General features: G+C 37.9%; 1 protein-coding gene across 4 annotated transcripts in view; it reads right to left on the bottom strand.

Moving 5' to 3' along the window:
* LOC107396311 (nck-associated protein 5) overlaps nucleotides 1-15,547 on the bottom strand; it is a 150,794-nt gene that overhangs the window by 57,821 nt on the left and 77,426 nt on the right. For 2 of the 4 annotated variants that reach the window (XM_070552924.1, XM_070552925.1), the window contains 2 exons: nucleotides 10,647-11,027; nucleotides 10,026-10,121 (listed from right to left, as the gene is read on the bottom strand). In XM_070552924.1, the coding sequence (XP_070409025.1) occupies nucleotides 10,026-10,121; nucleotides 10,647-11,027 (477 nt within the window). Of the gene's footprint in view, nucleotides 1-10,025; nucleotides 10,122-10,646; nucleotides 11,028-15,547 lie in introns of those variants that run through there. The other 2 variants (XM_070552926.1, XM_070552927.1) reach the window with 2 other exon arrangements.

Genomic DNA, 15,547 nt, shown 5'->3' on the forward strand with positions numbered 1-15,547 from the left:
TCATGTAGAGATCATGTAGATGGTTAATCAAATAGAGACCATGTAGATGGTTAATCATGTAGAGACCATGTAGATGGTTAATCATGTAGAGATCATGTAGATGGTTAATCATGTAGAGATCATGTAGATGGTTAATCATGTAGAGACTATGTGGATGGTTAATCATGTAGAGACCATGTAGATGGTTAATCATGTAGAGATCATGTAGATGGTTAATCATGTAGAGATCATGTAGATGGTTAATCATGTAGATGGTTAATCATGTAGAGACCATGTAGATGGTTAATCATGTAGAGACCATGTAGATGGTTAATCATGTAGAGATCTTGTAGATGGTTAATCATGTAGAGACCATGCAGATGGTTAATCATGTAGAGATCATGTAGATGGTTAATCATGTAGATGTTTAATCATGTAGAGACCATGTAGATGGTTAATCACGTAGAGATCATGTAGATGGTTAATCATGTAGAGATCATGTAGATGGTTAATCATGTAGAGATCATGTAGATGGTTAATCATGTAGAGATCATGTAGATGGTTAATCATGTAGAGATCATGTAGATGGTTAATCATGTAGAGACCATGTAGATGGTTAATCATGTAGAGACCATGTAGATGGTTAATCATGTAGAGATCTTGTAGATGGTTAATCATGTAGAGACCATGTAGATGGTTAATCATGTAGAGATCATGTAGATGGTTAATCATGTAGAGACCATGTAGATGGTTAATCATGTAGAGATCATGTAGATGGTTAATCATGTAGAGACCATGTAGATGGTTAATCATGTAGATGTTTAATCATGTAGAGACCATGTAGATGGTTAATCACGTAGAGATCATGTAGATGGTTAATCATGTAGAGATCATGTAGATGGTTAATCAAATAGAGACCATGTAGATGGTTAATCATGTAGAGACCATGTAGATGGTTAATCATGTAGAGATCATGTAGATGGTTAATCATGTAGAGATCATGTAGATGGTTAATCATGTAGAGACTATGTGGATGGTTAATCATGTAGAGACCATGTAGATGGTTAATCATGTAGAGATCATGTAGATGGTTAATCATGTAGAGATCATGTAGATGGTTAATCATGTAGATGGTTAATCATGTAGAGACCATGTAGATGGTTAATCATGTAGAGACCATGTACATGATTAATCATGTAGAGATCTTGTAGATGGTTAATCATGTAGAGACCATGCAGATGGTTAATCATGTAGAGATCATGTAGATGGTTAATCATGTAGAGATCATGTAGATGGTTAATCATGTAGAGATCATGTAGATGGTTAATCATGTAGAGACCATGTAGATGGTTAATCATGTAGATGTTTAATCATGTAGAGACCATGTAGATGGTTAATCACGTAGAGATCATGTAGATGGTTAATCATGTAGAGATCATGTAGATGGTTAATCAAATAGAGACCATGTAGATGGTTAATCATGTAGAGACCATGTAGATGGTTAATCATGTAGAGATCATGTAGATGGTTAATCATGTAGAGATCATGTAGATGGTTAATCATGTAGAGACTATGTGGATGGTTAATCATGTAGAGACCATGTAGATGGTTAATCATGTAGAGATCATGTAGATGGTTAATCATGTAGAGATCATGTAGATGGTTAATCATGTAGATGGTTAATCATGTAGAGACCATGTAGATGGTTAATCACGTAGAGAACATGTAGATGGTTAATCATGTAGAGATCATGTAGATGGTTAATCAAGTAGAGACCGTGTAGATGGTTAATCATGTAGAGATCATGTAGATGGTTAATCAGGTAGAGATCATGTAGATGGTTAATCATGTAGAGATCGTGTAGATGGTTAATCATGTAGAGATCATGTAGATGGTTAATCATGTAGAGATCATGTAGATGGTTAATCATGTAGAGATCATGTAGATGGTTAACCATGTAGAGATCATGTAGATGGTTAATCAAGTAGAGACCATGTATATGGTTAATCATGTAGAGATCATGTAGATGGTTAACCATGTAGAGATCATGTAGATGGTTAATCAAGTAGAGACCATGTAGATGGTTAATCATGTAGAGATCATGTAGATGGTTAATCATGTAGAGACCATTTAGATAGTTAATCATGTAGAGATCATGTAGATGTTTAATCATGTAGAGATCATGTAGATGGTTAATCATGTAGATGGTTAATCATGTAGAGATCATGTAGATGGTTAGTCATGTAGAGATCATGTAGATGGTCACTCATGTAGAGACCATGTAGATGGTTAATCATGTAGAGATCATGTAGATGGTAAGTCATGTAGAGACCATGTAGATGGCCAATCATGTAGAGATCATGTAGATGGTTAATCATGTAGAGACCATGTAGATGGTCAATCATGTAGAGATCATGTAGATGGTTAATCATGTAGAGACCATGTAGATGGTTAATCATGTAGAGATCATGTAGATGGTTAATCATGTAGAGATCATGTAGATGGTTAATCATGTAGAGATCATGTAGATGGTTAATCATGTAGAGATCATGTAGATGGTTAATCAAGATGAGACCATGTAGATGGTTAATCATGTAGAGATCATGTAGATGGTTAATCATGTAGAGACCATGTAGATGGTTAATCATGTAGAGATCATGTAGATGGTTAATCATGTAGAGATCATGCAGACGGTTAATTATGTAGAGATCATGTAGATGGTTAATCATGTAGAGACCATGTAGATGGTTAATCATGTAGAGACCATGTAGATGGTTAATCATGTAGAGATCTTGTAGATGGTTAATCATGTAGAGACCATGTAGATGGTTAATCATGTAGAGATCATGTAGATGGTTAATCATGTAGAGATCATGTAGATGGTTAATCATGTAGAGACCATGTAGATGGTTAATCATGTAGATGGTTAATCATGTAGAGACCATGTAGATGGTTAATCACGTAGAGATCATGTAGATGGTTAATCATGTAGAGATCATGTAGATGGTTAATCATGTAGAGACCATGTAGATGGTTAATCATGTAGAGACCATGTAGATAGTTAATCATGTAGAAATCTTGTAGATGGTTAATCATGTAGAGATCATGTAGATGGTTAATCATGTAGAGATCATGTAGATGGTTAATCATGTAGAGATCATGTAGATGGTTAATCATGTAGAGACCATGTAGATGGTTAATCATGTAGATGTTTAATCATGTAGAGACCATGTAGATGGTTAATCACGTAGAGATCATGTAGATGGTTAATCATGTAGAGATCATGTAGATGGTTAATCATGTAGAGACCATGTAGATGGTTAATCATGTAGAGACCATGTAGATGGTTAATCATGTAGAGATCTTGTAGATGGTTAATCATGTAGAGACCATGTAGATGGTTAATCATGTAGAGATCATGTAGATGGTTAATCATGTAGAGATCATGTAGATGGTTAATCATGAAGAGACCATGTAGATGGTTAATCATGTAGATGTTTAATCATGTAGAGACCATGTAGATGGTTAATCACGTAGAGATCATGTAGATGGTTAATCACGTAGAGATCATGTAGATGGTTAATCATGTAGAGATCATGTAGATGGTTAATCATGTAGAGATCATGTAGATGGTTAATCATGTAGAGACCATGTAGATGGTTAATCATGTAGAGACCATGTAGATGGTTAATCATGTAGAGATCATGTAGATGGTTAATCATGTAGAGACCATGTAGATGGTTAATCATGTAGAGACCATGAAGATGGTTAATCATGTAGAGACCATGTAGATGGTTAATCATGTAGAGATCATGTAGATTGTTAATCATGTAGAGACCATGTAGATGGTTAATCATGTAGAGACCATGTAGATGGTTAATCATGTAGAGATCATGTAGATGGTTAATCATGTAGAGACCATGTAGATGGTTAATCATGTAGAGACCATGAAGATGATTAATCATGTAGAGACCATGTAGATGGTTAATCATGTAGAGACCATGTAGATGGTTAATCATGTAGAGATCAGGTAGATGGTTAATCATGTAGAGATCATGTAGATGGTTAATCATGTAGAGACCATGTAGATGGTTAATCCTGAAGAGACCATGTAGATGGTTAATCATGTAGAGATCATGTAGATGGTTAATCAAGTAGAGACCATGTAGATGGTTAATCATGTAGAGATCATGTAGATGGTTAATCATGTAGAGACCATGTAGATGGTTAATCATGTAGAGATCATGTAGATGGTTAATCATTTAGAGATCATGTAGATGGTTAATCATGTAGAGATCATGTAGATGGTTAATCATGTAGAGACCATGTAGATGGTTAATCATGTAGAGACCATGTAGATGGTTAATCATGTAGAGATCTTGTAGATGGTTAATCATGTAGAGACCATGTAGATGGTTAATCATGTAGAGATCATGTAGATGGTTAATCATGTAGAGACCATGTAGATGGTTAATCATGTAGAGATCATGTAGATGGTTAATCATGTAGAGACCATGTAGATGGTTAATCATGTAGATGTTTAATCATGTAGAGACCATGTAGATGGTTAATCACGTAGAGATCATGTAGATGGTTAATCATGTAGAGATCATGTAGATGGTTAATCAAATAGAGACCATGTAGATGGTTAATCATGTAGAGACCATGTAGATGGTTAATCATGTAGAGATCATGTAGATGGTTAATCATGTAGAGATCATGTAGATGGTTAATCATGTAGAGACTATGTGGATGGTTAATCATGTAGAGACCATGTAGATGGTTAATCATGTAGAGATCATGTAGATGGTTAATCATGTAGAGATCATGTAGATGGTTAATCATGTAGAGACCATGTAGATGGTTAATCATGTAGAGACCATGTAGATGGTTAATCATGTAGAGATCTTGTAGATGGTTAATCATGTAGAGACCATGCAGATGGTTAATCATGTAGAGATCATGTAGATGGTTAATCATGTAGAGATCATGTAGATGGTTAATCATGTAGAGACCATGTAGATGGTTAATCATGTAGATGTTTAATCATGTAGAGACCATGTAGATGGTTAATCACGTAGAGATCATGTAGATGGTTAATCATGTAGAGATCATGTAGACGGTTAATCAAATAGAGACCATGTAGATGGTTAATCATGTAGAGACCATGTAGATGGTTAATCATGTAGAGATCATGTAGATGGTTAATCATGTAGAGATCATGTAGATGGTTAATCATGTAGAGACTATGTGGATGGTTAATCATGTAGAGACCATGTAGATGGTTAATCATGTAGATGGTTAGTCATGTAGAGATCATGTAGATGGTTAATCATGTAGATGGTTAATCATGTAGAGACCATGTAGATGGTTAATCACGAAGAGATCATGTAGATGGTTAATCATGTAGAGATCATGTAGATGGTTAATCATGTAGAGACCATTTAGATGGTTAATCATGTAGAGATCATGTAGATGGTTAATCATGTAGAGATCATGTAGATGGTTAATCATGTAGATGGTTAATCACGTAGAGATCATGTAGATGGTTAATCATGTAGAGATCATGTAGATGGTTAATCATGTAGAGATCATGTAGATGGTTAATCATGTAGAGACCATATAGATGGTTAATCATGTAAAGATCATGTAGATGGTTAATCATGTAGAGATCATGTAGATGGTTAATCATGTAGAGATCATGTAGATGGTTAATCATGTAGAGACCATGTAGATGGTTAATCATGTAGAGACCATGTAGATGGTTAATCATGTAGAGACCATGTAGATGGTTAATCATGTAGAGATCATGTAGATGGTTAATCATGTAGAGACCATGTAGATGGTTAATCATGTAGAGATCATGTAGATGGTTAATCATGTAGAGATCATGTAGATGGTTAATCATGTAGATGGTTAATCACGTAGAGATCATGTAGATGGTTAATCATGTAGAGATCATGTAGATGGTTAATCATGTAGAGATCATGTAGATGGTTAATCATGTAGAGACCATATAGATGGTCAATCATGTAGAGATCATGTAGATGGTTAATCATGTAGAGATCATGTAGATGGTTAATCATGTAGAGATCATGTAGATGGTTAATCATGTAGAGACCATGTAGATGGTTAATCATGTAGAGACCATGTAGATGGTTAATCATGTAGAGACCATGTAGAAGGTTAATTATGTAGAGATCATGTAGATGGTTAATCATGTAGAGACCATGTAGATGGTTAATCATGTAGAGACCATGTAGATGGTTAATCATGTAGAGACCATGTAGATGGTTAATCATGTAGAGATCATGTAGATGGTTAATCATGTAGAGACCATGTAGATGGTTAATCATGTAGAGATCATGTAGATGTTTAATCATGTAGAGATCATGTAGATGGTTAATCATGTAGAGATCATGTAGATGGTTAATCATGTAGAGATCATGTAGATGGTTAGTCATGTAGAGATCATGTAGATGGTCACTCATGTAGAGACCATGTAGATGGTTAATCATGTAGAGGTCATGTAGATGGTCAATCATGTAGAGACCATGTAGATGGTCAATCATGTAGAGATCATGTAGATGGTTAATCATGTAGAGACCATGTAGATGGTTAATCATGTAGAGATCGTGTAGATGGTTAATCATGTAGAGACCATGTAGATGGTTAATCATGTAGAGATCATGTAGATGGTTAATCATGTAGAGATCATGTAGTTGGTTAATCATGTAGAGATCATGTAGATGGTTAATCATGTAGAGATCATGTAGATGGTTAATCATGTAGAGATCATGTACATGGTTAATCATGTAGAGATCATGTAGATGGTTAATCATGTAGAGACCATGTAGATGGTTAATCATGTAGAGATCATGTAGATGGTTAATCATGTAGAGATCATGTAGATGGTCAGTCATGTAGAGATCATGCGGATGGTTAATCATGTAGAGATCATGTAGATGGTTAATCATGTAGAGATCATGTAGATGGTTAATCATGTAGAGACCATGTAGATGGTTAATCATGTAGAGATCATGTAGATGGTTAATCATGTAGAGATCATGTAGATGGTTAATTTGTAGAGATCATGTAGATGGTTAATCATGTAGACATCATGTAGATGGTCACTCATGTAGAGATTATGTAGATGGTTAATCATGTAGAGATCATGTAGATGGTTAATCATGTAGAGACTATGTAGATGGTTAATCATGTAGAGACCATGTAGATGGTTAATCATGTAGAGACCATGTAGATGGTTAAACATGTAGAGATCATGTAGATGGTTAATCATGTAGAGATCATGTAGATGGTTAATCATGTAGAGATCATGTAGATGGTTAATCATGTAGAGACCATGTAGATGGTTAATCATGTAGAGATCATGTAGATGGTCACTGATGTAGAGATCATGTAGATGGTTAATCATGTAGAGATCATGTAGATGTTTAATCATGTAGAGATCATGTAGATGGTTAATCATGTAGAGATCATGTAGATGGTTAATCATGTAGAGATCATGTAGATGGTTAGTCATGTAGAGATCATGTAGATGGTCACTCATGTAGAGACCATGTAGATGGTTAATCATGTAGAGGTCATGTAGATGGTCAATCATGTAGAGACCATGTAGATGGTCAATCATGTAGAGATCATGTAGATGGTTAATCATGTAGAGACCATGTAGATGGTTAATCATGTAGAGATCGTGTAGATGGTTAATCATGTAGAGACCATGTAGATGGTTAATCATGTAGAGATCATGTAGATGGTTAATCATGTAGAGATCATGTAGTTGGTTAATCATGTAGAGATCATGTAGATGGTTAATCATGTAGAGATCATGTAGATGGTTAATCATGTAGAGATCATGTACATGGTTAATCATGTAGAGATCATGTAGATGGTTAATCATGTAGAGACCATGTAGATGGTTAATCATGTAGAGATCATGTAGATGGTTAATCATGTAGAGATCATGTAGATGGTCAGTCATGTAGAGATCATGCGGATGGTTAATCATGTAGAGATCATGTAGATGGTTAATCATGTAGAGATCATGTAGATGGTTAATCATGTAGAGACCATGTAGATGGTTAATCATGTAGAGATCATGTAGATGGTTAATCATGTAGAGATCATGTAGATGGTTAATTTGTAGAGATCATGTAGATGGTTAATCATGTAGACATCATGTAGATGGTCACTCATGTAGAGATTATGTAGATGGTTAATCATGTAGAGATCATGTAGATGGTTAATCATGTAGAGACTATGTAGATGGTTAATCATGTAGAGACCATGTAGATGGTTAATCATGTAGAGACCATGTAGATGGTTAAACATGTAGAGATCATGTAGATGGTTAATCATGTAGAGATCATGTAGATGGTTAATCATGTAGAGATCATGTAGATGGTTAATCATGTAGAGACCATGTAGATGGTTAATCATGTAGAGATCATGTAGATGGTCACTGATGTAGAGATCATGTAGATGGTTAATCATGTAGAGACCATGTAGATGGTTAATCATGTAGAGATCATGTAGATGGTTAATCATGTAGAGACCATGTAGATGGTTAATCATGTAGAGACCATGTAGATGGTTAATCATGTAGAGATCATGTAGATGGTTAATCATGTAGAGATCATGTAGATGGTTAATCATGTAGAGACCATGTAGATGGTTAATCATGTAGAGATCATGTAGATGGTTAATCATGTAGAGACCATGTAGATGGTTAATCATGTAGAGATCATGTAGATGGTTAATCATGTAGAGACCATGTCGATAGTTAATCATGTAGAGATCATGTAGATGTTTAATCATGTAGAGATCATGTAGATGGTTAATCATGTAGAGACCATGTAGATGGTTAATCATGTAGAGACCATGTAGATGGTTAATCATGTAGAGACCATGTAGATGGTTAATCATGTAGAGATCATGTAGATGGTTAATCATATAGAGATCATGTAGATGGTTAATCATGTAGATGGTTAATCACGTAGAGATCATGTAGATGGTTAATCATGTAGAGATCATGTAGATGGTTAATCATGTAGAGACCATGTAGATGGTTAATCATGTAGAGATCATGTAGATGGTTAATCATGTAGAGATCATGTAGATGGTTAATCATGTAGAGATCATGTAGATGGTTAATCATGTAGAGATCATGTAGATGGTTAATCATGTAGAGACCATGTAGATGGTTAATCATGTAGAAATCATGTAGATGGTCACTGATGTAGAGATCATGTAGATGGTTATAATGTAGAGATCATGTAGATGGTTAATCATGTAGAGACCATGTAGATGGTTAATCATGTAGAGATCATGTAGATGGTTAATCATGTAGAGATCATGTAGATGGTTAATCATGTAGAGATCATGTAGATGGTTAATCATGTAGAGATCATGTAGATGGTTAATCATGTAGAGATCACGTAGATGGTTAATCATGTAGAGATCATGTAGATGGTTAATCATATAGATGGTTAATCATGTAGAGATCATGTAGATGGTTAATCATGTAGATGGTTAATCATGTAGAGATCATGTAGATGGTTAATCATGTAGATGGTTAATCATGTAGAGACCATGTAGATGGTTAATCACGAAGAGATCATGTAGATGGTTAATCATGTAGAGATCATGTAGATGGTTAATCATGTAGAGACCATGTAGATGGTTAATCATGTAGAGATCATGTAGATGGTTAATCATGTAGAGATCATGTAGATGGTTAATCATGTAGATTGTTAATCACGTAGAGATCATGTAGATGGTTAATCATGTAAAGACCATGTAGATGGTTAATCCTGTAGAGACCATGTAGATGGTTAATCATGTAGAGATCATGTAGATGGTTAATCATGTAGAGATCATGTAGATGGTTAATCATGTAGAGATCATGTAGATGGTTAATCATGTAGAGATCATGTAGATGGTTAATCATGTAGAATCTATCCAGCAACTTTGGTTTTTGTTCTATATTAAACTGAGATGCCGCCGTGAATGATCGAGGTTCTTACAGTTGGCGAGTTGTATTCTCGTCTGTTCCTTCTGCTGGCTCGGAGTTGTTCGTGTTTTTGATTTAATGTGAGTCAACTTGTTTGGTTCCATTCCACCTGAAAAAACAACAACATAGAAGTAAACTTATTTCAGAGGTTTTCATGGTCTCCATGTTTTATCATAAACAAAAGGATTCATGACAAATGCCTGCTCCAGAGCATCAAATCTCCTGTTTTAGTTTAGTATTGGGATCTTTTAATGATGCAACAATAAGAAGCTCACATGAAACCAAGAGTTATAGACCAGTTTAATACTAATAGAATGTTTCCATTGACTTATTAATATTCATTGCTGACTTACATAGTTTTAGCTTCTGACAGCAGAGCAGAATAAAACACCTGAATGTGGACTTTATGTTCATATTTATGTGCAGCCTATTTGAAGTTTGCTGCTTGTCACAAGCAGAGGTCCTTTTATGTTTTAGTTGTTTCTTGTGTGACTCAAAGGTTGAAGTACACATTTAGAGTGTTCTGCTGAAGCCTGTTGGAGCAGAAAACACCTAAACCTGCAGGAGTGGCCCACCAGGAGCAGGTTTTGACACAACTACCATGCAGGAACCAACAGGTCTCACAGTAAAGTACCTCTGGGTAGTCTGGGTAGCCGGCTCTGGGTGTCACACACACTGGTAGAGGTCATGATGGGTTCAGACGAGGGTTGAAGGGGCTGGAGGAAGGCCACAGTGGGGAAAGGCACAGATGGGATGTGGGTCATGGAAGAGTCAGACAGGGAGGTCGGCACCCCAGCGTGGCCGCTGTCCTTAAAGCTGGAGGGTATTCTCCATCGAGGTAATGGGGAAGGAGACACCTCCTCGCTGGAGGAACCAGGAATGCTGGGGGGGCTGAGGGACTGTTCTGGGATGGAGGAGGATTTGGGGAGGAGTTGCAGGATGGAGGAGAAGAAGGAGCAGGATTCTGGGAGAGAGATGGTCCCAATTCCGCTGTCCAACGTTCGCATCTTGCAGCCTGCGGCACAAGGAGAACAGCTGAAGTGGCTCGGAGAAGGAAAGACACAAGAGGGAACCTGGGCTGGCACAGGGACTAAAACATTTTCATCAGCTGCTCTTTTATTAATCACTATTATACACGGCAATAAAGTTAATATCTTAAGACAATTACATTTTAGTTTTATGCTGTTATGCTTTTGCTGAAACAGAAAGAGACACCACTGTGTAATTAGAGCGGATTTTAATAATAATAAATCCCATTTCATACAGTATTATTACAGGATTTATCTCAGTTTTATTTCTGCTCATTTATTCTAGTTTTTACTTTTTCATACTTGAGTTTATTCATTTATTTGGACACTTTTAGTGTTTTTCTCTTAGAATCAGGCGGTTTCAGAAACCGGTTCTTGAATGAGCTAATTACACCATGGTGCTCCGTTAGCGGACGACCTGACAAATGCATACCAACACCCCCGAACCTCCAACATACATTACAAATGTTTGATGAGTGTTAACATGCACTGGCCACAGAGAAGTTATGAGATGATCACCATGGTTTATTGTATGACATGAAATCATAAATATTTCTAGGTTTCATCCTGCTGCCAATCATCAGCTAACAGCTCATCAAGAGTCACAGATTTGGAGCTAAAATCTTGTTCAAGTCTGGTTCTTTGTTGTCTGTACATGCCAAAACAATACTGGCTCATCCCTTGAGTTAGGAAGTAAAACATCTTTATATGGCACCTTTTACTAGTGAAAAGCTTGTTAATGTGTTTTCAGCTGCTTCCTACTAATTTTCTCCTTCTTATTAAAACAGATAAAAACCCTGTAACCATAAACTCAACCAATAAAAATAATAATTTAGGAGCTTTTTATGTCTAAAAGACTGTAAAGTCACAGGTAAAGAAGAAATCCTCAGCATGCAGAGGTAAAAGAATTCAAACTTAAACAGAAAGGCAGCAAAAGTCCAAAGAAAAACCTCTGGATCAGTTCCTTACATCAGTTAACTCTTTCAGGTCCACACTAAGAAGAAAAAATGATGAAAGAAATACAAACACTTTCACATTTTTGGTTAATTCAAGGGGACTTGAGTTAAAGTAACACTAAACAGTCTTTTAAACTTTAATCTAGAGCTGTAACATTGATCTCAGTGATTGTCGACCAGTTTCATATTTGGCACCACTCTGCAGGCCTCTGCTGAATAAAAACCACACTTAACAGTTTTGTGGAGCGGTCAATATAAAGGAGAACAAGAAAAAGAAGAAGTTTGCTTTTCTATTGACATCATGGCAGAGCTTCAAAGTAAAAGTAAGAGAGTAATGTCTTTAGAGGTGAAGCAAAGAGCTAGAACCAGTGTTTCATTTGTAAATGAAACATTGCCCGGAACGCAAATACTGACGTCAAACCAAAGTTCACTAAAGGCAAAACAGATGCCGGCGTCCTGGCGTCCTGTTGATTCGCTGGAGTTGTTGACAGTTAAAAACAACAATGAGAGTTTTTGCATCTTTACTGTTCCCCTGCTTCAGCCCTCCCCCTGCGCAGCGGCAGCAAACTCACTGATGCACCTGCAGCCTCTCACAGTTCCTGCTGATCTAAACACTGAAAGAATAATTTCATTTTCTGTTCCTCACTTCTGATTACCTTCAATGGCGTCTGCTTGTTTCAACCACCAGGTACAAAAACGAACTTGTTTTTTATTTGACTATTTTCTGTCCTGTCTCTATTATCTTCCTGCATCTCCTCTCAGTCCTAAAGAAAAACTGCTACCTGGCTTCATATTTTTCACCTCATGAGTTACTTTTGTACTGCAGTTTAAAAAGATCTACCGACTGCAAAAATAGCGGAGTGTGCATGTGGTATCGTGAGGAATTAGTTGTTCATATCAATATCTGAGTACGCATAATAGTTCTTATTCACATATGCCTACATATCAGGTTCCTGTTATTCATCTCCAAGAAATAGAAGAGGTGTTGTTACAATGGTAAGGCCAGGAGAGGCAGTAGAGGCTCTGTGTTACATGATGTTGGAAGAACAGTAGAAGAAGAGTGTGTCCGGGAGTAGTAAGTAACAAATGGATGCTGATGTTCTGTACATGTTCTGAATAGCCGGTTCAGTAAACAAGTTTCAACGACACTCCGGAGTAAGGCTCAGTTATTTTATTTTTTGAAGATGCAACATCTTTTTGGCGACGAGGACGCTTAGGGGGAAGGAGTTTGGTTCGACCGGTCTGAAGAAAAAAAAAGTGACGGAGCCCGCTACAGGTTTGGGCTAGCTTTTCAAAGAATGCAAAAGTTTGTCGGCTGGTAATAGAAGCCAGTAACCTCAAAGCAGAAATGGCTACAATTGGTACGCTAGTAGCGTTCGACCCAAAGAGTCAGACTTGGGATGAGTATACGGAAATACTCGAGCAGTTTTTCGCAGCTAACGAGATCGACGATGGAGAAAAACAAAGAGCGATCTTAATAAGTGTCGTCGGAGCAGCGACGTACAGCTTGATGCGAAACCTTCTCAGCCCGGCCAAACCCAAAGACAAGACCTTCCAAGAGCTGGTACTGCTGATGAAAAATCACTTTGACCCGAAGCCCAGTGAAATTGTGCAAAGGTACAAATTTGACTCTCGCTCCCGCAAGCCGGATGAAACGGTCATGGAATATGTAGCGGAGCTGCGTCGCCTGGCGCAGGATTGTAACTATGGCAACACGTTACAACAGATGTTGAGAGACAGGATCGTGTGCGGAATTAAAGATGACCGAATTCAGAGACGTCTCTTGTCAGAAGTAGATCTTACGTTTGACAAGGCCCTGTCAATTGCAGTAGCCATGGAGACTGCAAATAAAAATGCACAGGATCTGCAAACCTCAGGGGCGACAGCAAAATGTTTTAACCTCAGCAAAGGACAACAGGAGAGTCGTACCTTTACAGGAGAACGCAAGGAGTGTTATCGTTGCACAGGAACTAAGCACACAGCGGCAGACTGTAAGTACAAACAAGAAAAATGCCATGCTTGTGGTAAAGTGGGACACATAGCCAGAGCTTGTAGAAGCAAGACTAAACTGAACCAGAAAAAGTATGCATCGACATATGTAAAGAAAGACAGAAAGCAGAGTTCACACTACCGTACTCACAAAGTGGGCGAGGAAAAAGATAACGGCCAAACTGACAGCTCTGAGGATGAGTCGTTCACGATGAACTGTGTTAAGTGCAGTCAAGAGCACAAAAGAAAAGTGTACAAGTTAGGGCGTGGCAGTGTGGTACACTTGAGGAAAGTAGACCCCTACACTGTAGATATGCAAATTGATGGAAAAAGGGTGAACTTTGAACTAGACACCGGGTGTTGCCTAACCGTCATGAACGAAGCAACATTCAGAGAAACGGGAAAAAACACTAAGCCCCTTAGCCTGCAGCCCATTAAAATCAAACTGGAAACTTATACAGGGGATCCTGTTAAGGTAATTGGTGCAACACGAGTCAGTGTAAATTACAAGCAGCAGAAAAAACATTTGCCTCTGGTGGTGGTCGAAGGCGACGGCCCCAACTTGCTAGGTCGCGCTTGGCTTGAGGAAATTAAATTGGACTGGAATGAAGTAAAAAACAGTCGTAACCACAGAAAGCTGCACCGAGTCCAAACAACGGAAAAAAACACTTCAGCAGGTGTTAAATGAACATGAGGCTGTATTCAAAGAGGAGCTGGGCACCCTGAAAGGCATGAAAGCTGTGATTCATGTGAAAGGTGATGCCACTCCACGTTTTTTCCGTCCACGTTCTGTTCCCTATGCTATGCGAGCAAAAGTCAACGAGGAAATAGATCGACTTTTGAAAGAAGGCATCATCTTGCCAGTTAAATATGCTGAATGGGCGGCACCAGTAGTGCCAATTCTGAAGCCCACGGGGAAAATAAGACTGTGTGGAGATTACAAGCTTACTGTAAATACAGTGGCTTCCCTGGAGCAGTATCCCCTACCCAGAATGGAGGACTTGTTTGCCACACTGTCCGGGGGTAAGCAGTTCTCAAAATTAGACATGAGCCACGCTTACCAGCAAATCCTCTTGGATGACGAATCAAAAAAGTACGTGACAGTAAACACACCTAGGGGGCAGTTCACGTATAACAGATTGCCTTTTGGAGTGGCCTCTGCTCCAGCAATATTCCAGAGGACCATGGAAAGTCTCTTGAAGGGGATACCTCAGGTAGCTGTGTATTTAGATGACATCTTAGTGACTGGAGTGGATGAGAAAAGCCATCTAAAAAACCTGGATGAGGTGTTGACCCGGTTGGAGGAGGCTGGGTTGAGGTTAAAGAGGTGCAAGTGTGTTTTCATGCAAGAGGAAGTGGAGTACTTGGGGCACATAGTGGATGCTCAGGGGCTCCACCCAGTGGAAAAGAAAGTTAAAGCCATCAGGGATGCACCTACCCCCACAAATGTCACTGAACTGAAAGCATACTTAGGGTTGCTAAATTACTACAACAAGTTCCTTCCAAACCTGGCAACCCTAATGGCACCCTTACATGAACTTTTGAGACACGAGGTACGGTGG

The sequence above is a fragment of the Nothobranchius furzeri genome, chromosome 7 (assembly GCF_043380555.1).
Source record: "Nothobranchius furzeri strain GRZ-AD chromosome 7, NfurGRZ-RIMD1, whole genome shotgun sequence".
Taxonomy (NCBI): Eukaryota; Metazoa; Chordata; class Actinopteri; order Cyprinodontiformes; family Nothobranchiidae; genus Nothobranchius; species Nothobranchius furzeri.